The sequence below is a fragment of the Corythoichthys intestinalis genome, chromosome 22 (assembly GCF_030265065.1).
Source record: "Corythoichthys intestinalis isolate RoL2023-P3 chromosome 22, ASM3026506v1, whole genome shotgun sequence".
Classification (NCBI taxonomy): Eukaryota; Metazoa; Chordata; class Actinopteri; order Syngnathiformes; family Syngnathidae; genus Corythoichthys; species Corythoichthys intestinalis.
The window spans coordinates 11,907,615-11,930,304 of NC_080416.1; the positions used below are offsets into that span (position 1 = coordinate 11,907,615).

At 38.5% G+C, this 22,690-nt stretch overlaps 1 protein-coding gene across 2 annotated transcripts in view; it reads left to right on the forward strand.

Annotated features, from left to right (window-relative positions):
• Positions 1-720: 720 nt before the first annotated feature.
• satb1a (SATB homeobox 1a) overlaps positions 721-22,690 on the forward strand; it is a 28,772-nt gene continuing 6,802 nt past the window's right edge. The window contains exons 1-9 of one of the 2 annotated variants that reach the window (XM_057828486.1): positions 721-860; positions 1,190-1,422; positions 4,074-4,377; positions 6,318-6,441; positions 7,118-7,226; positions 9,559-10,052; positions 12,091-12,288; positions 16,225-16,380; positions 21,737-21,937. In XM_057828486.1, coding sequence (XP_057684469.1) covers positions 1,203-1,422; positions 4,074-4,377; positions 6,318-6,441; positions 7,118-7,226; positions 9,559-10,052; positions 12,091-12,288; positions 16,225-16,380; positions 21,737-21,937 — 1,806 coding nt within the window. In that variant the 5' untranslated portion in view covers positions 721-860; positions 1,190-1,202. Of the gene's footprint in view, positions 978-1,189; positions 1,423-4,073; positions 4,378-6,317; positions 6,442-7,117; positions 7,227-9,558; positions 10,053-12,090; positions 12,289-16,224; positions 16,381-21,736; positions 21,938-22,690 lie in introns of both variants that reach the window. The other variant, XM_057828487.1, reaches the window with a different exon arrangement.

Here is a 22,690-nt window from a genome sequence, read left to right on the forward strand (position 1 = left end):
GTGTATTTCAGTAGTCAGTCACTACACTAGCCAAAGAGCTAAGAGGCATTTTAACAGTCGAAAATGTTTAAGTGTTTATTTCATTTTCTTAAAAGCAAAATAAAGGCAGTTTAAAAAAAAAAAAAAAAAGCAAAACCTAAACCAAACCGTGATCCCAAAACCGAGGTTTAAACCGAACCGTGGACTAACTGAACCCCTACTCAATATATGTGTATATATAATTATCAGTCTTTGTTAGCTGTTTGTGAAGTTCTGTGCTTGTACGCTACGTTCACTTACATCCTATATAACTTCTGGGGGCTAAGCCCCCCTGTTCTTAAAACCTAGTTACATCCCTGGTATTTACAATAACAATACCAACACTATATTTCCACAACTCCCGCAAATAATTTTAGTATTTAAAAAAATGTCTCTTTTATCCACAACAATGTCACGTGAGCAAGTTAATGGCAGTCAACCTTTGTTTCTCATCCACTTTGTTACTATGGAGAGCTCCAATACCCTAAAGCTAATAATACGTACGAGCGTGCACAGCATGCTGCAGAATTTCATAAATAGATTTATGCGCAATTGTCACATTTAATACATTTACGGGGCGCGCTACTGAATTCATTATTACACCATATGTTAATGCAGCTGGTGTGTATGTGTGTCTCGCTCGCTCTCACTCTCTCTCTTCTCTCGCTCTCTTTCTCTCCCTGCAAAACAACTGGCCGAGCGTGCACGCCTATAAATAAGATAAGAGCTTGCTCACTGCAGGCTGAACGTGCGTATTGTTCTCCGTCGAGTCGATTCTCATCGCGGCTATTCTATCTCCAGCACAACAAGGAGGAACGCTGACATGAGGAGCGTGTTTGGAGGTAGGGGATAACTACTTGTGCTGTCTGGGTATCGACGTCTAATCGGATGATCGGCGCGGTGATGAAGCGATTTGTGTAGCGATGTGTCAAGCGCCCCTGTTGTAGCTACTGAAACAGGTTGGTTTTGACTAAACTTTCAGAATAATATCAACCAAATAATATCAACATTTCTTGGCTATGAAGTCTTAACTCACAGGCTATCATTGACAGCGAAATACGTCCAATCAATTTGTATTAGGAGAGGCTGGAAGCGAATAATCGCACTGAAACATAATCATACACTGTTAAGATTCAGGTTCAGTCACTGTCCATTTTTTTTGTGTACGCAGCGTGACTCCACAGATGGACCCCGTGTGTAATGGAGCCAAAAAACAAGAGGGCGCCGATCCCAGCACAGAAGCGAGGCCCCCTCCTGCCAAGATGGCCCGTCTGGAGCAACATGGACTTGGATGCTCAGTGCAGGAAAGGAATAAGCAAGGGAGTCCAGGTACCAAAAACCCGTATGTGGTCCAGAAACCTGCCACAGGGAGGAGTCAACATAGGAGCACTCAGCAGCCAAGAGGTAAAATAGGCTAATTTTTTGCTCATTTTTGCTCATTTTTAATGAAATGATAAAAAAAACAAAACTTACATGTAATATACAGTATAAATAGATGACTTTATATGGTTTCACCCTTTTAAAACGACTTCAAGTTTTAAAATAGAGGCAGAATATTGTTTTTACACACGGTAATAGAGCTTTTTTTTTTTTTTTTCAAATTAGATGTATATACATACAGTATATGTTAGGTGTGGAACGGTTAATAAGCCATAGACTTCATAATATACAGGCATGAAAATGGGTCAGGGATTAAAAAGGTGAGAAAGGTGTGGAGGAAATATGTACAGTGTACAACTAGGGCTGTCCCAAACGACAAATTTTCTCCCGATTAATCAGCTGACTAATTTTACAATTAGTTGACTAATCTAATATATATATATATATTTTTTTTTTTTCACTAATTTAGCAATGACATTTTTTGATGACGCCTATTAATTCACAAAAATATTTTGGACACTTAAATTCTTTATTAAAGTACAAATAAACAAATAACAACAATAAATCACAAATAAACAATGAGATCAAATGCTGATAGCATTAACTAGTGCAAAAGAATGGAATGTAAACATTCAGAACACTGACTTCGCCTTTCCAACATGATTCAAAACAATTCATAAAAAAATATCTAGCATTAATATTATAGTATACTACTATACACAATAGTAGTTGTCAGTCAGATTTTTCATAATGGGTGTCATTCTAAAGCTATTCTTAGTGTAGAATCTGAATTCTGAAGTATGTGGGATTAACTCCAGAAATCGTTATTTATATGACGAACATGACATGCTTTTATTTTGAAATGTTCACCAGAAGTACGTTCACTAAACCGCTAACCGTAAGCTTTACACTCCGCACAAAAGCTCTTTTTGTCATTGCATGTGGTGTGTCAGTAATCAGTTTTTTTTCTTCCCATTTTTTTCGTTTGCAAATGCTTTTAACCAGCGACTTTTCATGTTTGAAATGTCACCTTTTAACCGCAATTTTGCGTTTTGGACAAGCATGCTAATGTTTTATGGCAGGCTAAAGTAGGTTGTCTTTTTTCCCCAATTGCCTCAATGTAGCAATGCTAATGTTTACAGTGTTTAATATAGATGTGTTTCCTTATTTTGTATGTCTGAACTTTAATTCTATGGCGTGTTGATGACCAATAAACATCTGTTAAAGGACCTGGAGTCTCATGTGCCATCAGCACGCATGCGCAAACGTATGCACGCACCCGTGTACGCGGCGACAAAATGCAGCTGTGAAAATTTCCCCCTGATTTTTATTTACCATGCCATAAATGGACTCATTGTATATTGCTTAGCAACCTCAACAAAACATTTCGTTAGTTAGTTAGATGAACTTATGATCTCCCAGCTTGTAATTGTCTCCTGTTGTCTTCCAAAATTACAACTGGGTGAGAAGGTGCTGTAGGTGTACATTCACGGCCGACGTACAGCCAAGCTTGGTATTGAAGAGACGGGACACAAATATAAGTCAATGTTTTGGCCACTCTAGTGCACAATTTTGGCTTTGTGCCGCTTTTCCAACTTGCATACAAAGCGTCCGACATTTTAAAAAAATTTTCAAAGTAGACGAAGATCTGCTTGTTGCCGTCTGCGTAGGGGTTCGTGTAGGACCAAATGCCCTCGGGGAGCTCAAGGCTGGCGTTGTCGTGGCCGTCAAAGCTGACCGAGGGGAAACACCGTTTCCGTTGAAAATTCTTGTGAATAAATGCTTAAATCCCTGTATTCTTTATAGATATGGACATAAAACAGTCTCGATTCTTGGTTAAAAGCACAAAAAAAAAAATAAATAAAACGTGCAGATAGCATTTATTTTATGTAAATATTGCGAACTATGATGCTAGTCAGTAAGCAAATCAGTGGCTGCCATATGTAAACAAAGAGGTTTTTCCATTGAAAATTCTTGCGAATAAATGCTTAAATCCCTGAATTCTTTATGGATATGGCCGTAAAACGGTCTCGATTCTTGGTTCAAAGCAAAAAAAAAAACAAACAAACTGGTAGTTAGCATTTATTTTACGTAAATATGTCGAATGTGCTGCTAGTCTTTAAGTCACCGTCGCGGCCCCCTTAGTACAACAAAGAGCTTTTTGCGTTGAAAATTCTTATGAATAAATGCTTAAATCCCTGAATTCTTTATAGATATGGACGTAAAACAGTCTCGATTCTTCGTTAAAAGCAAAAAAAAAAAAAAAAAAAAACTGGCAGTAATCAGTTGTTTTACATAAATATTACGAAGTGTAATGCCAATGTTGTAGGGACCAATTTCTCCCATTGATTTTTTTCACGTACGAAAAATATAATAATTACCTTGAATTCTCGAACAAATCCCTCCTGAGACAATCCTTCCTGTTTGTTTGCAGTACAGCTTTTGTACTTTTTCAACCTAAATCCGGCGTTAGTTCGCTGCATGTGACCGATTGCTAATAAATGAAGCAGAGTGTCGGACGACCCCCTTCGAGAAGGCGTGACGCAGTGAATGGCGAATGTGACAAGTCAAGTACATTTTTCTCAAAAAATTACTCAAGTAAATGTAACGGAGAAAATGTAACGCGTTACTACCCAAATTAATTTTGAGTGCAATGTTGTCTCTTGCCACAACAGGAAGCTCCTTACCTGTCTTCTGTGTGGTCGAGCACATGGAAAATCCAGCGGAGGGCGAGCGGAAAGACGGCCACGCCGAATTCGTTCTCATCAAGCGTGATCTGCTCTTCAACCAGCTCATCGAGATGGCCTTGCTAACATTAGGCTACTCGCACAGCTCTGCTGCTCAAGCCAAAGGTTTGATCCAAGTGGGCAGGTGGAACCCACTCCCACTATCTAGCGTGACGGACGCTCCAGACGCCACAGTAGCAGAGATGCTGCAGGATGTCCATCATGTCATCACGCTTAAAATACAGCTGCAGAGGTGCCTCAAACTTTCTGTTGACTTTCACTTGCCGTAATTTTCGGACTATAAGCCGCTACTTTTTTCCTTCATGATAAATCCAGCGGTTTATAGTCCAGTGCGGCTTATTTGTTGACTTATTTGAGTTAATATGTAACACTTTATTTGACAGCGGCGTCATAGACTATCATAAGGCCGTCATACCATCATGAGCATTACTGAATGCTTATGACAGATGTCATTAAGTGTCGTCTGGCAAATTATGTCACTAACTCCATTTATGTCCAGCTCGGATCTCTTACATCCATTCAAAAGGGAGATAATTTGCGGGATAACGCTAAATGACATCTGTTATGAACATTCATTTATGCTCATGACAGTATCATGTCATAATTATGATTGTGAAATGACAGTTTTATCACACCACTGTCAAATAAAGTCTTACTAAATACCATAACAAGCAATTAGTGAAACAATTGGAACAGTAACTGAAGAAATAATTAGCATAGAACATAAATTTAGATTATTTACATCTGTAGCGCTGCAATGCATGCTAGGAGGCATGTTGGACAACAACAGTGTTGACAGCAGGTGCCAGCAGAGGTTGACTGTCTCCCCCAAAGGAACAGTCATGGCCAAATGAAGCTTCTTGAAGCAATGCTTCATGGTGGTTCATTTGGTCTTAGTATTCTTCCAAAATCTTTATGTATATTTGTTATCTTGTCTTTTAATGTCGCTGTCAAATAAAGTGTTACCGGTTCATATCTTGGTATAAATATCCAATATTATAGCGAGGACAGTTGCGGTTTATAGTCCAGTGCAGCTTGTCTATGAACAAATGTCGTTTTCGTGTCACATTTGGTGGGTGGTGGCTTATATAGTCAGGTGCGCCTTATAGTCTGAAAATTACTGGACATACATCAAAAAGCATTGGGGAATACACAAGTATATAATAACGTATATCAAATATGAAAATGTATATAGAAAATTAAACTGGAAAATACACCCCCAAAATTGAAATTCTTACAAAATATTTATTTTTAAAAATGTATTGAATTTTTTTATATATAAAATTGAATAAATTTTTTTTAAAAACTCTAATCAAAATCTGAAAAAAATAAGACTTGAAAAATCGAAAATAAAACATTTTTAAAAATGTTTAAAAATGATATAAACGATAAAGAAAAAATAATAACATTTATTTATTCCTCAATTTATTTATTAAAGAGATAAATATTATTTTAGTGTATATTATTTAGTGTTTTTTAATAGTTTATTTGAGGATTTTTTTAGCTGTATTTTTCCATTTTTCTACATTACAATTTTTTTTTCAAATATTCCATGTTTTATGTGTATTTGCTTATTTTCTTATTGTCTGCTATTGACGGCACTAGATGTCCAATCTTTTTGAAGGGGGAAGGTGGCAGCGAATGAAATGTTTGCCATCTTCCCCCTTTCAAATGGATTTGACATCCACTAGTGATATACTAGTAATTAATGAAACAACTGGAACAGTAACTGAAATATTTAGCACAGACATGAATTTTGATTATTTACATCTGTAGCGCTGCAATGCATGCTAGGAGGCAGGCTGCACAACAGCAGTGCTGACAGCAGGTGGCAGCAGACGTTGACTGTCGCCCTCAAGGGAGCAGAGATGGCCAAATCAAGCTTCTACAAGCAATGAAGCTTTGCAGCCAATTGGTTCAAAGCTTCATGGTGGTTCATTTGGTTTTATTACAGTCGTATGATGCCGCTGTCAAATAAAGTGTTACCGGTTAATATGTTTTGGTGTAAACAGTGAGGACAGCAGCTTATCGTCCAATGCGGCTTATCTATGAACAAATGCCATTTTCGTGCCAAATTTGGTGGGTGGCGGCTTTTAATACCGTACGCCTTATAGTGCGAAAATTACTGTATTTTTTTTTTTTTTTAGCTAACACGTGTCCCCAATTTTCCAGCTGCCCCAAACTGGAGGACTTGCCAGCAGAGCAGTGGACCCACTCGACAGTGAGGAACTCGCTGAAGGAACTCCTCAAGGACATGAACCAGAGTTCACTAGCCAAGGAGTGTCCTTTGTCTCAGGTACGACACACAAATTTGTGCGTGTTTGCATCTATCACTGATAAATGACAGACTTTGCGAGCCAATAGTAAGACAGGAAGTCGAGATGTGGCGCCAGATAAGTAGAGAGAAGTTGAGATGACTATCTCTGACTTAGCTCAACCAGTGCCAGTCTTTTTTTCCCTATACCATTCCCCAATTTAACAAATAGCATTAATCATCAACCTAATCTGTTATACCCTGAAGGCTTAGGACACCTAAAAGATAAGAGAAATTGCCCACTATCTCCCATCTTTCTCATATTCCGTCCATCTCAGCTGGTGTTAAGATGTGATATGAGCCAAGTCTTCCCTCCCCCATCGCTCTCTCCTCACTTCCTTTTCCCCCTGCCTGTTTGCAAGACTCAGATTAAAATAAATATGAGAAGATGAAAGGTGTAATCAGATGTAAAGATTGCGCGGGAATAGTCTAGAGGGAAAGAGACTGTCTCACATGACCCTGGATCGCATGCACATACTGTAGGCCGCATTGTGCATGCGTGCGCACTTTATTATTCTATTTACCTTTGGGCGCTTTTTTAATAACACGGACATGAGTTCTTTAATATCAGATATGCGAACGAGAGAAATGACACAAAGCCGTGACAACGGTCGCTAATGTGTCGAGTGTCCATTGTTCTTCTGCGTGTCTGTTTCAGAGCATGATATCATCTATCGTCAATTGCACGTACTACGCCAACGTCTCATCGGCCAAATGTCAGGAGTTTGGACGATGGTACAAACACTTCAAGACATCTAAAAACAACAGTAAGGCACTGAAAAAACTTGCTTTGTTGCAGACTTTTGGTGTTTATCTGACGTTGACCAATCAAAATTTAGCTTAAACTTCTATTCTCCTGTTCTCTTATTGGCTATCGTTACTTACACATTACCGGTACTGCACGTGAACAATTTTTTTTCCAGATCACCACCAGCACCTCTTAGTCAAAGTGGGTTAAATGTCTATCGCCGTCATTGGCATTCAGTATGTCAATTATTTTATTCATGTGTAACAACCAAATAAAAGATCTATATATATCAGTATATGTATATACGATAATTATTTTAAATAAACAAATGAATAATAACACATATAAAAATACAAAAAAATAAACAGATTATATCAAAAGATTAAAAAAAAAAAAAAAATCAATAATAGTTATTATTTTAAATTTGAAAAAGAAAAAAAAAATTTTTACAGTGGGGCAAATAAGTATTTAGTCAACCACCAATTGTCCCCAAAAGTTCTCCTACTTGAAAAGATTAGAGAGGCCTGTAATTGTCAACATGGGTAAACCTCAACCATGAGAGACAATGTGAAAAAACCCCAGAAAATAACATTATTTCCAATTTAGAGTGGAAAATAAGTATCTGGTCACCTACAAAAGCAAGATTTCTGGCTGTCAAAGAGGTCTAACGAGGCTCCACTCGTTGTTACCTGTATTAATGGCACCTGTTTTAACTCATTATCGGTATAAAAGACACCTGTCAATCACACTCAAAACTCCAATATGGCAAAGACCAAAGCTGTCGAAGGACACCAGAGACAAAATTGTAGACCTGCACCAGGCTGGGAAGACTGAATCTGCAATAGGTAAAATGCTTGGTGTAAAGAAATCAACTATGGGATCAATTATTCGAAAATGGAAGACATACAAGACCACTGATAATCTCCCTCGATCTGGGGCCCCATGCAAGATCTCACCCCGTGGCATCAAAATGATAACAAGAACGGTGAGCAAAAATCCCAGAACCACACGTGGGGACCTAGTGAATGACCTACAGAGAGCTGGGACCACAGTAACAAAGGCTACTATCAGTAACACAATGCACCGCCAGGGACTCAAATCCTGCACTGCCAGACGTGTCCCCCTGCTGAAGAAAGTACACGTCCAGGGCCGTCTGCGGTTCCCTAGAGAGCATTTGGATGATCCAGAAGAGGACTGGGAGAATGTGTTATGGTCAGATGAAACCAAAATAGACCTTTTTGGTAGAACCATAGGTTCTCGTGTTTGAAGGAGAAAGAATACTGAATTTCATCCGAAGAACACCATACCCACTGTGAAGCATTGGGGTGGAAACATCATGCTTTGAGGCTGTTTTTCTGCAAAGGGACCAGGACGACTGTTCAGTACAAAGGAAAGAATGAATGGGGCCATGTATCGATAGATTTTGAGTGAAAATCTTCCATCAGCAAGGGCATTGAAGATGAGACGTGGCTGGGTCTTTCAGCATGACAATGATCCCAAACACACAGCCAGGGCAACAAAGGAGTGGCTTCGTATGAAGCATTTCAAGGTCCTGGAGTGGCCTAGCCAGTCTCCAGATCTCAACCTCATAGAAAATCTGAGGAGGGAGTTGTCCGTGTTGTCCAATGACAGCCCCAAAACATCACTGCTCGAGAGGAGATCTGAATGGAGGAATGGGCCAAAATACCAGCAATAGTGTGTGAAAAGCTTGTGAAGAGTTACAGAAAACGTTTGGCCTCCGTTATTGCCAACAAAGGGTACATAACAAAGTATTGAGTTAAATTTTTGGTATTGAGCAAATACTTATTTTCCACCATGATTTGCAGATAAATTCTTTAAAAATCAAACAATGTGAATTTCTGTTTTTTTTTTTCACATTCTGTCTGTCATGGTTGAGGTTTACCCATGTTGACAATAACAGGCCTCTCTAAGATTTTGAAGTGGGAGAACTTGCACAATTAGTGGTTGACTAAATACTTATTTGCCCAACTATATAAGAGCAATAGGGAGGGCATCGTTTGAATCTGAACGGTTCCGGTTTCCATTCCGGTTCCAAACGATTCTCGATTCCGATTCTTTTAATAGGCAGCGTCAATAAAATTGCATAGTTTCTAATAATTTATAATATCTTAACATTAAACACGTATATCACATATAAGCTCTTTTTATAATATTGCGCAACTCTAGTGATTAAATCTTTGACTGCCATTGACAGCGATAGACGTCCAATACTTTTGACCGGGACGGACGAATGAACGAGCGAACGTTTCATTGGCGCTATAACATGATCATTCACTGTTAGACCTCTTCGTTACCAATTTTAATTCTTCACTGTTTCATATATCCTCCAGAAATCGACACCTTCTCCGACCAACCCTCCCATAATCCCATCACTCCGCAACCCATCACCGGCAACGCCTCTGATCAGACCTCCAACCTTCTTTACCTCCACGGAGGCCTCTCCAACATGGTTTCCGGAGCCCCCTCTCACAATATTTGCAACTCCGGGTTGCTCACTCAAACTCTCAGCAGATCTCAGCAGCAAGTCATGACTCAAATTCTAAACCAACAATACGCCGTCCGCCTCATGCTAGGAGGACAGGGGCTCTCACCGGCTTCCCAACAGTTTATCAATCACTCAAGATCTCCTGGCAAGGTCTTCCCTAAAGACCAGCAACCCCCCCAGCAAGACAGCGGTCCACCGACCCAACAACAAACGTCATCCGGCTCTTGTCTGGGTTTAGTCGACGTTCCCAATGACATCTACCACTGCGTACGCGAGGAGATGAAGCGAGCGGGGATTTCTCAAGCCATCTTTGCTCGGGTGGCTTTCAACAGGACGCAGGTAGGAAGATTGTTGCCACTTTGGTGTGGCCTTTGCCGCAATGCCCCCTCCCCCATTTGCATGTGCGAGCATGGCCCGTGCCAGCTCTCTGCAGTGAAAATCTGGTGCCAACACTGAAGCAGCTGCTGGCTACCCAATCACTACCCCTTGGAGAAATCTTTTCCTTCCTTTTCACTAGCTCACCATTCTGTAGCCATATTTCCATTCACTGGACATTTTATTGTCTTTTTGAATATTTCATCCTCTTCATTTGTTTCGGTCTTGCTCATTTTCATAACACATGCAATATCGACTCATTGGCTGCCATTGACTGAAACTAAGGAAGCATTTAAAGTGCCTGTGACACGAAAAAGCATGTTTATTTCATAATACACGTGGTATTTTATGCTCCTGAATGAAATGGACCGCTTGGATGTGTGTGGAAGCGATCGCTATATTTATTTAGTTTTTTTTTAATTCCGCGCCATGAAAATGAGTGACTTCCGGCAACAGCCTCAAGTTGAGAAAGAGGGCGCTGACGTGTACGGAGGAAGGAGTCATCTTCGCTATAAAGCCGTACTGTTGTATGAGAAGGACTAAGGATTCAGTTGATTTTGCGGATTAATACGTTTATTTTTGGCGATCGGCGAAGACAATCGACAACCTGACTTAAATTGTTTGGTAAAAATTTGTTTAATCGCTCTTTAAGTCTCTTTAGGCAGAGAGTTCACTTACATATTTTCCCCCCTTCTGTCATTGTTTGCATGCGATCCTCATTAAAATATGAAAACCTATAAATGTTTGGATGGTTTTCAAGCACACAGTTTTTACATCTGTGTGATTTTGACAAAGATCTGATCACATTTGATGGTGATTTTCTTCAGACATGTGAGAAATTCCAAGAGGTTCAGATATTTTTTCATACGACTGTACATCCCTTGAATCTACCTTCCAAATTTAATTTTGATCCCTCAACGAATAACAGAGGACTAGCCGTTTTAGTTAGTGTCCTCACCTAGAAGGCCAACAAAGCAAGTGACATTTTGAGACACCCTTAGGGCGGTCTTAAAGTTTAATACAAAGGACAATATTAACTATTAAGAGGCTCGCTAATCGACTATTAAAATCATTGTTGATTAATTTTCTAATAATTTGATTGTTCGATCGCTGTCAGCCTTTCCCACTCTTAATGGATTGGACAACCATCGCTGACAATGGCACTGAAAACAGGATCATTCAATTCCAGCCATGCCAATTTAAATGGATTTAATGTTCATTGCTATCAATGGCAGTGAATGAGTTAAAATGCCACATTTAGCTGATGCCACTTTACATTCAGCAGCACACCCAGTGAAATGGGGCTCAAAGGAGGCTTGTTAATATTATTATCATCATTATCGTTTTCATCACAATAAGCAGAGCTCGCTATTATCCATGCCCATGTTTCCCAATTGCCAACTGCTGGGTTCCCAAGTGTCATCCGTTCAAGTTGGCGTGAATCCAAAGATGCTATCTAAAAGGGGGGGTGCGATCATTTGTCATCTTAAGGCACCAGAATCCGAGGATGATACTACTCGGAAGCCCGCTTCCTACCAGGCTTTTCGAGTCAAATATCATTCATTTTCAGGAACAAAATCCTTCAAATCAGAATAACTGGCTCACAATCGTGTGCGGCTTTGGAAAAACTAAACAGCAGAGGCATGTTTGGTCAAATTAGATGCAGAGATGAATATGGAGGGATTTGAATCTAAGACCCGCAGCTCTTTCATGCAGATGAAAAAATTGATAACAGCTATTGTACTTTGTGATGTGCGAGAAGAGGCAGCCAACCGTTGATAAATACTTAATCGTGCGCATTTCTAGGATGGATGGATGCTTATGGAGTCCAATTTTGACTTATTTTCTTCTTCTCAACATCCCTGGCATCAACCCAAATATTCATATCGCATCAGATTTACAGTGCATCGCCATTTTCTCTCTGACTTAATGGAAAAGTAGAAAATACGGAACATTTTTAGTATCTGCTGAATATATGCTGAATATATTTTTTGTCAACTAGGGCCTTCTGTCAGAGATTCTACGAAAGGAAGAAGATCCTAAAAATGCCTCTCAGTCCCTCCTGGTCAACCTGCGGGCAATGCACGGCTTCTTGCAGCTGCCCGAGGCAGAACGAGAGCGTTTCTACCAGGAAGAGAAAGAGCGAAGCCTGACCGGATTGACGCCGAGTTGCAACAACACACCACCAAGATGCACTCAGGTCTAAAAAACGGGCAGTAAAAAGAAATAGAAGCACAATAATTACGCCAATGTGTTGCACAAATGTTGCCTGGGCTTATTAGTTCTATTATTTATGTGTGCCACTGCAATGCGCATACATTGCTATGCTGAAGGCTTAGTTTATACTGTACAATGCCACTGAGATAACTCAACAGAAATTATATTGAAACAATAAATTTAGTTTTTTTTAAACTTTCAGTTAATCCTTTAAAACAACACCTAGATGCGAACAATTAGCACATTAAAGCTCACTTAGCCCAATTCGTTTGTGCTTGCCCACTCCCAGGCTCCATTGCCATGGTAACAGCAAATTACCGATGTTAAAAGAGCTTTTTAAATCAGTGAACAATGCATGGAATAATTGCTATTGTGTAAAAATGAGGCAAGACTTTTTTGTGATCAAATGTGAACTTTGAGAGTTTACAGTATTAAAAAATCAGACGAAAACTAATACATGAGAAGTACTCTAATAAAGCAGACCTATGCCGAACATATCTCAACATATTACATACCCTGCAAATTTTGAGTTAAATAGTCTTATCGCAAAACTCATTTTCTGACCTCCGCGACCTTTGACCTCACACCAGAAAATATAATCACCTGTTCTATATCATATTACAAACATATCCTGTAAATTTTATAATAATCTTTTTTTTCTTTATTGAGTTATCTTAAACTCAAAAATATTTGACCTCTGTGACCTTTGACCTCAATGACCATGTTACAAACATTTTCTGTAGATTTGATAATAATCCCTTTATCCTTCATTAAACACAAAATCTTTTTGACCTCTGTGACCTTTGACCTCATTAACCCTAACATTTAATCACCTCGTCGTTACATATTACAAACACTTCCTGTATATTTGATAATAATCCCTTTATGCTTTATTGAGTTATCTTTAACACAAAAATATTTCTGACCTCTGTGACCTCATTAACCTTAGCATTTAATCACCTCGTTACATATTACAAACACTTCCTGTAAATTTGATAAGAATCCTTTTATTCTGTATTGAGTTATCTTAAAAAAAATCTTCCTGACCTCTGTGACTTTGACTTAATTAACCGTAACATTTAATCACCTTGACGTTCCATATGACAAACATTTCCTGTCAATTTAAAAATGATCCTATTATTCTTTATTGAGTTATCTTAAAACAATCTTCCTGACCTCTGTGACCTTTGACCTCATTAACCGGAACATTTAATCACCTTGACGTTACATATGACAAGCATATCCTGTAAATTTGATAATCCCTTTATTCATTCTTGAGTTATCTAGTAACACAAACAAACGGAAATGCGTAACCGAATACATAACATCCGCCTTCCATAGGTTTCAGCTAATGGCGAAAGTAAATATTAGAGTTGGCCGATAATGACTTTTTAATCCATAACCCGATTTTGTCTAACTCCAAAAATCCAATACCGATATATGCGGTCATAGATTTAACATATGCCTCATTGTATTAGGGCTGTAGCTATCGATTATTTCATTAGTCAATTAATCTATCAACTAGTTCATTCGAATAACGGAGTTATCGGATTTGGAACATTTAATGCTGAATAAATTAATAAATTAGGAGATAAAACAAAGGCTTGCTAAGATTGCACTTTCAAAAGAGCATTGAATGCGAATACAAAATGACATTCCCGAGGGGTTCTTCAAACTATGCAGGATTGCACTTTCATTTAAAAAGTAAAAGCTTTAAAAGCTTAGTCTCAAGCGGTATAAAAAAATAAATAAATGAGGATCGAAGTACAATAAATGAATAATTGGCTAACTTGCATAGCAAAAGTCCGCTATCCTAAATGCTATAAAATGCTAATGTTTTTTTTTTTTTTTACAATGCTCTTAACAAATCTTTCAAACACATACCCCCCCAAAAAACGGCTAAATATATATAAATATTTATAAATATATAAATATATATAAATATATATAAATATACTGTATGCATATATAACTAAGGCAAGGCAAGGCAAATTTATTTATATAGCACAATTCAACACAAGGCAACTCAAAGTGCTTTACATCACATGAAGACCATAAAAATCACATTTAAATCAACACAACGTAAAAACCAAGACAAATGATCGCATTTAATCACAGAATAAAAATAAATAAATAAAAATAAAACAAAAATAAAAATAAAACAAAAACTACTACTACTAATAATCATTGAAATCAGCAATGGAGATAAGCACAAGAGGAATAGAAGGCAGGTAGGTTGAAATATATAGACAGTTATGGATATGCAGTGCCAAACAAAAGTGTTTTTAGCCCTGATTTAAAGGAGCTAACAGTTTGAGCATACTTCAGACGTTCGGGTAACTTGTTCCAGAGGTGAGGAGCATAATAACTAAATGCTGCCTCACCCTGCTTGGTTCTTGTTCTTGGAACATGCAGAAGACCCGTTCCAGACGACCTTAGGGGTCTAGACGTCTCATAGGAATCTAACAAGTCAAGCATGTATTTTGGTCCAAGGCCATTAAGTGTTTTTTAGACGAGCAGTAGTATTTTATAGTCTATCCTTTGACTCACTGGAAGCCAGTGTAGCGATTTCAAAACCGGTGTAATGTGGTCCAACTTCCTTGTATTTGTGAGGACTCTGGCTGCAGCATTCTGTACTAGCTGCAGCTTCCTGACTGATTTTTTATCAAGACCTGTAAATATACCGTTGCAGTAGTCCAATCTGCTGAAAATGAATGCATGCATAAGTTTTTCCATGTCTTGTTGAGTCAGAAGCCCCTTAATTCTGGTTATATTTTTTAGGTGGTAATAAGCGGATTTAGTGACGGACTTTAGATGGCTATCAAATTTTAGGTCTGAGTCAATAATTACGCCAAGGTTTCTGATTTGATTTGTAGCTGTAAGTGACATTGTGCTAAGTTGGCTGCTTATCTTTGACCTTTCCTTTTTTGGCCCGTAACCAAGTTACGAATGCATTAAAAAAAAAAAAAAAAAATCATATTACCTCAAACAAAAACTTACGACAACCTTATGTTTGTCTTAACAGGGAGCAGCTGGATTCATCCATTTTAAATGAGTTATGTCATATTTATTGTTGCCACTAGACGACAGTGTATCCCCCTAATTCAAATGAATACAAACACTTTCAAAAACTCTAAACGAATTCTCGAAGCAGCAAACTTTGATTCGAAGCTTTTTTTCTAGTCAAATTACTCGAGTTAATCAATAAATCGTTGCGGCACTAAATTGTATTGTGATGCCCCACGAGATGCTTTAATAATGATAATGCTCACATAACAAATCCCAAGCATCTTTGTTTAGAGACATCTATTGGTCAATATGCATAACCGCTGTGCTAAATTGTGACCAGCCTTTGCACAAAGGCAGAAGGCTACTACTTTGATGGCAACATGCATATCGGCCGAAACCTGATAACCGATGTCGATATTATCAGATATCATTTTAAAATGTTTTTATCGGCCAATATTATCAGCTACCCTATAATATCGGACAACTCTAGTAAATATCGTCTCATTGTTCAAAGTTCGATGTATCAACAAAAAGTTGGTAGGTTACACTACATAAAGTGATAAGACAATAAGAAACACCTGTGCAGAGACATGAGAAGCTGAAGAAAGCTTACTGGTAGACAGACAAAAAGCTATATCAAATTATTTTTATGAGACAGAAAAAAAATAACCCACATTGGAAAAATACGAAGGAAGGAAAAAATAACTAGGCCATTGTGTTTTATAGATTAATAATAATAACTTTTTTTTTTTTTACACAATATGTGACGTGTCCAAAAGTGGATCCCATATTTACACTTGTTACACTTTTTAATTACTTCTATTATAAGTCTTGGCCAGCTCCCAGTTCGCAACAGCTAAATCCCTTTTTGTGTGGAAATCCAATGATTTTTTTGTTTTCTTTCCTGTAGGCCAGACTGTCACCAGTTTCAATAGACAGATGCGCGAGGACAGATAGTTGCGTTCTCAACGTCAGCGCATCAATATATGAGGAAATTCAGCACGAAATGAGGCGGGCGAAGGTGTCTCAGGCTTTGTTCGCCAAGGTGGCTGCATCCAAGAGTCAGGTACTCATTTATACTCTGAAATATACTGGTATGAGAGAATTATATAAAGTTTCATATGTAAATTGACATTGCCAAACCGGGTTGGCAGTGAATGATCGCTGCCCGCCCTCCCAGTCAAAATGGGTTGGACATCCATCCCTGTCAATTAGATAATAAGGAAAAAGTACTTTGTAATAAGTATGCTTATACTACTAGGGCTATAAATACAATTAAACTATTGACTAATCCGAGCAAAACAACCGGAAGTATACCGCCCACCATTGCTGAGGTGTGCAGCCTGCAGCACACAGCCATCAGCAGCTAATGTTACTGTTTACATTGATTGACAGTGGGCTGATATAGGTGTGCAAACACTCCAGTAATGGCGGCCAACCACTAGAGGGCAACATACACATATCTACTCAGATTAGTCAATAGAATCACTATAACTATGAATCACTGTTTTTCAAAGAAAATGGAAATATTTCATTTGAATTCATGACAAAAATAATCAGTTTGCTTTTATTAGGGACTGTCAAAAAAATGAAAATATTACCCCTCCTCTTTTTTTGCTTTTATAATTTAAAAAAAAAAAAAAAAAAAAAAGATGAAATTCCTGAATAAATAAGACAGGGAATATTTACCACTTTACCTGTCTGGCTCAGCTCTTTGGACTCAGAAAATTGTAAATTTCAACATAATTTTGAGGTGAAAGAGTTTTAATATGCTTCATGGGCAGTGGCGGAAAACAAATGTGAACAGGGCCCGCGTGCGATGAGCATAAACGGGACCCGAGTGGAATGTCCAATGGGGCGGACGGTGGGTGATAGTGGACAATTATTCCCGGGCCACTCCACACTTTCGCTGGCCCTCAAGACGATCGTCCGGTGTGTGCGTGTGTGTGGGGTGCAAGTGGAAATTTTTGGGGCGGGCCCCTCCAGACAACTGGCCAAGAGGCTAGCAGATAGCGTAACACTTAGGGCGTATTCACACCTGTCCTGTTTTGTACAGAAAAGCTTTTGCGCTAGTGTGAATACAAACCAGCGAACTCTGGTGTGGATCAAACAGCCGGTCCAAGACCTTGCCGGAGAGGTGGTCTTGGTTCACTTCCAAGCGGACCGTGGTGTGGTTCGCTTCAGGTGAGAAAGCGACCGCACCGTGGTCCGGACCATAGCTGAAATCACCTACCTTTTTGCATGTAACAGGCTTCTGTGTTAGCGTGTTACTCCGCCCAGACCGTTTTGTCAAATAAAAGAACAATTTTTGCACACATGTAAGTTTGTTGTCAAATCTTGGGTCGCTTGCTTGCAATGTGAAAAGGAACCGCATCAAAAAAATCCGGACCAAATGTGTTTTGGTGCGGACCAAAAAAAACTATGGACTTTCCTGGTGTGAATACGCCCTTAAACACAATATTACAGATCTGTGTATCATCTTAACTTTCGTTTTGATCCTCCCCTGGCCGAAACATGTCCACCTTACACCCGTAAACCTGGCCCCTATAGCCCCTTTCACACATACCTAAAGACCATTAAAATCCCGGGATTTAAACCAGTGGTCCTTGTGAGTGAAAGCAATTTAACAGGTAGTATGTGTGCTTATGTGAAAGCACGCGTTTGATTCCCAGGTCACAGCACGAAGGCTGATGACGTAAATATCATGGCGGGTCGATAGTCATTTCCTCTTTCTTCGCAGTAAGACCTTAAATTGCTACTGGATCATAGAGCCAAGGAAGAGAGTCCATCGTCCATCTTTGGAAATGTGTGCTTTATTTCGTTGCCGATGTTAGGGTCCGCAACTGTGGAAACAAGGTTGTACCTCAAGCAGAGACGACAACAACGGAGGGATGCGTTCAAGGGTTTATTAAATACAAACAAAAATACACGCGATCGCAGAAAAGGGGGAATAACACAATGACACAGTGACAGTATGTCGACGGGGATCAATAATACTAACCTAAGTGATAGGCAGAGACTCGATAAGACAACAAAATGAATACACTCAAACACCAGCACAACGTAAAGGACTTCAAAACAACGGCGGCAGACAAAGAAGCTAGCAAATGAACAAAATACGAGAGTACCATGGCGCCCAGCAAGTTAATATCTCGGCACCCTTCTCTTGGATCGCCTGTGCTTAAATACAGTCTTGATGAGCTTGAATTGGCTGCAGGTACGATGTTGGGAACGCTCCCACTCTGTAACAAAACACGATTTGACCAACAGAAGATGACAGCCAATGATGATCAAAAATGGCATAATGTCCGGGTTATAAAATCCAAGGGCGTAGGTTTGGTCTTAATATTGGTAGGGACGATATAACAGCATAACCTACATGTACACTTTTTGCTGGGGACGGGACATAAATAAGACCAAACATATTTGGTGAATGGTGGTAAGGGCTACATTTCTCACCAATATGAACCTAATTAATTGATAGGCTAAATGATTAATGCTAAATAAATCAGTATTGACCTATACTAACTTTCACACTGCAAATTTATAACATCTTAATCTGATATAGATATTTTTCTAAATTTAGTCAAATAATTTTCTCCATCTTTTTTTGAGTGTTAAAGGCTAGTTAACAGATTACTGTGTCAGATTCTTCCACTTACTTTAAGTAAATATTACCATTTGTTCGTATTGAACCCATATATCAAAAAGTTGGTCATCTTTCACCTAAATCAAGAAAAAAAATCTTTCAAATAATGTTTTGAACAATATTCTTGAATTAAGAACCTTTCTGAATAACAAGTTTTTCTTTTAAGATTAAATATACAAACATTTTGCTTAAAATAAGTCTGTTAAGCTTATTTTCAGCTAGCTGTTTTTCTTATTTCAAGAAATCTCAGTGAGTAAAATCGACTTGAAGCACTGTAGCAGAAGCAAAATTAGTGGAGTGTTCCCCACTTCAGTAACATTGACATCTTTTTACATTACTTACAGTGGCTGCTGCTGGTGGGAAAAAACTTCTAATGTCCCTCGTCCTTGAAGGGGGCGGGGGAGGCGGCATGTTGTATTTCTGTCGTGCTGTGAATGGGTGTGTGTGGAGGGGGGAGGTTCAAGTCATCAGCCAATCAAACGTGCGTTTCAGGGGAAAAATGGACTGGCACATTCAACAAGTGAAAAGGGGTCAGTGAAAGTGAACATAATGAAAGTACTGTAATTGATTTAATAATGGTAGGATCAATTCTATCCTCATAACATATAGTAAGACAATCTAAATGACCTACAGTGCTGCTCAAAAGTTTGTGAACCCCACAGCGATGGTCAGATTTTTTGTAAAAAAAACTAAAATAACCTTATTAAATGTTAAGTTATACCCAAATCCACAATACTGACATTCCAAATAATGGACTGAAACAAAAGAAATAGTTATATTGTCATTCTTTATTTAACAAAAGTGGTTGATTTAAGAAAAACTCAGATATCATGTGTGCAAAAGTATGTGAACCCCTTCAGTTAATAGGATATTGCGCCTCCTTTTGCAGAGATTACCTCAACCAAACGGTTTCTGTAGTGACTAATCAGCCTCTCACATCTACTTTGGGGGATTTTTGCCCATTCTTCCTTGCAGAACGCAGTCAGTTGAGAGAGGTTTGATGGGCGTCTGGCATGAACTGCTCGCTTCAGGTCCCGCCACAGCATTTCAATGGGATTTAGGTCAGGACTTTGACTGGGCCAGTCCAGAACACGAATCTTCTTCTTTTTCAGCCATTCCTTGGTTGTATTGCTGGAATGCTTTGGATCATTATCATGTTGCATGATCCACCTTCTGCCAAGCTTTAACTTCAAAACAGATGGCGTCAGGTTATGTTCTAGGATTTGACAATATTCCTCAGAATTCATGATTCCCTGGACTATGTGGAGTTGTCCAGGTCCTGAGGATGAAAAGCAAGCCCAGATCTTGACATTCCCACCTCCATGCTTCACTGTTGGGAGAAGGTTCTTTTGGTGGTATGCAGTGTTGACTTTTCGCCAGACATGGCGGTTTTGGTTGTGACCAAACAGTTCAATTTTGCACCTACATCAGTTGATGAAAACTCTTTTTAATTTAGTCTCGACAACACAACTGTTAAAAAAACAAAAAAACTACTGAATTGATTGATTAGGAAATCAGGTTGAAATAATAGAAAATTCCAAAATGTTGAGGGGGTTCACAAACTTTTGAGCAGCACTGTATATAACTGAAGTCATTATATAATGCAAATAAGATTGCTCAAAAGTTGGTGGGGTTAATTTGAGCATCCTGAAAAGTTGATAGTGTCATGTCCCTAGCTTCCCTATGCAAACCTACGCCCTTGATAAAATCGCACCAGTTACCCTCCCCGCACAGTGGGCGCCGAGACGCTAACACGGGATAAATAAGCCACATTTTCACATACAACCCGGTTTATTCCCAGGACATTTCCACATTTGTGAAAACCATGACATTGCTAAATCCCATGTCACTTTACAAGGGAATTCACCGGGATATAAGTCTGAAAGGGGCTTATGAGACCCGGACCCAGGTGCAGTCGCACCCCCAGCACCCTCCTAAGTTCCGCCCCTGCACATGGGAGAATATTTACTGTTAAAGGGTGCAAACAAGGTGACAATTTTCAGTCAACAATGTCCCTAAATGACTGATCGACTATCAAGAGTTGCTGTTGATTAATTAAATAATCATTTAGTTGATTAATTGTGGCTGCCATAGTAATTATTTTTTGCAATATAAACATATTATCGCTAATCAACTAACCACTGTTGAAAGAAACTGCCAGCACAAGCGAACATACAATACATACATCCTGCTTATGTCTGTGCATCTACACTGTAAACAGTTTGGTAAACATACATGCAGACTGCAAATGCACCGCCACACATACACATTCAAGCCTAGAATGAATGTTTATTGTTCTCATATTTTATGGCAGCCCCATAAGCTTGTTATTGCTTTTGTTTGAAGGATAATTTCCCACAGTGGAATGGAGGGAATGTTCTTTCCTTTTTCTCTTCTTATTCTCTCCTTCCGCTTATTGTCTCCTACACATCAAGATGCATGGAGGTCATTCAGCAGTCATCAATAGGAAAAGCAGGTGGTCCAGCAACCTTTAGTTTCTTTTTCTCCTCTATGGCTTTGAATTTAATAATACTTCTATTTACCTCACGCTCTCTTTCTCGCTCTTTCTCTCCGTGTATTAAGCGGCTGTTTGGCAGACTCTCCCATACTAGATCTTTTCTGTTCTATCTCCTCTTTGCATCTGGATGGCATTGTGGGCCAATGTTGGGCAACTGCCATGGTTTTTTGGGTTGCAAATGCCTGCTGGATAAAGTCATTTTCACTTTTCCATTCCATTCGCCAGCTTTAGATTATACGTGAGTTTGTCCCGTAGGGCTGGCTGTGCGAGCTGCTTCGTTGGAAGGAAGATCCCAGTCCGGAGAACCGAACCCTGTGGGACAACTTGTGCATGATTCGCCGTTTCCTGAGCCTGCCTCAGACGGAAAGAGACGCTATTTACGAGCGAGAGAGCATGAACGGCCCCGCCCAAAACTGCACCGAGAGACGTACGCTACTGGGCAATGAAAATGTGATGGTAAGGTGGCAAAAAAAGCATGTACGTGCTGTTTTATAATTAATCATGGCGCGAATTCATAATGTTACACCTACGAATGTGTTTTAGGTACAGATAGGGCTGCCACTAACAATTAGTTGATAAATTACCAATTATATTCGTGATTAGTCGACTAATTGGCTTTCTATGAATTGTTTTATTTGCTCTGTATTTAACATTTTAGCTGGAAATGTGCATTGGATGGAAAAATTATGCAGTGAAAAAACTTGCATTATGAATACATTGTAACTGTATCATTGCTGTAAAACTTTTAATGCAAATATGGTAATTAATCATTCTTTTATGGAAGAGTATTTTTTGACCTTATTTTTTATATTAATATTTTAAAATGTTAAAAATAAATACGATATATTTACTGTTTTTTTCATATTTTATAGTGAAAAAAATAAAAGTTACACATTAAAAAAGATATATAATATAAAAATAAAAATTATATAAATAAATAAATAATATATATTTTCTCCTCTTTAATGATAAAAATAACAACAAAATAAAAAATAACAACAATAAGAGAACTGTTAAAGGCTCAGAGAACTGGATGATTTCTCCTTTTTTTATTTGAAAAAAAAACAAAAAAAACAATTAAAAATATTAAATAGTCTACTGTGAAAAAAGCTTAAAAACAGGAATTATTTACAGTTTTGTTCTAATTTGTTTTCCAATTTGAAAAAATGAACACAAAGTAAAAATATTTACTTTTTAATTTAAAAAAAT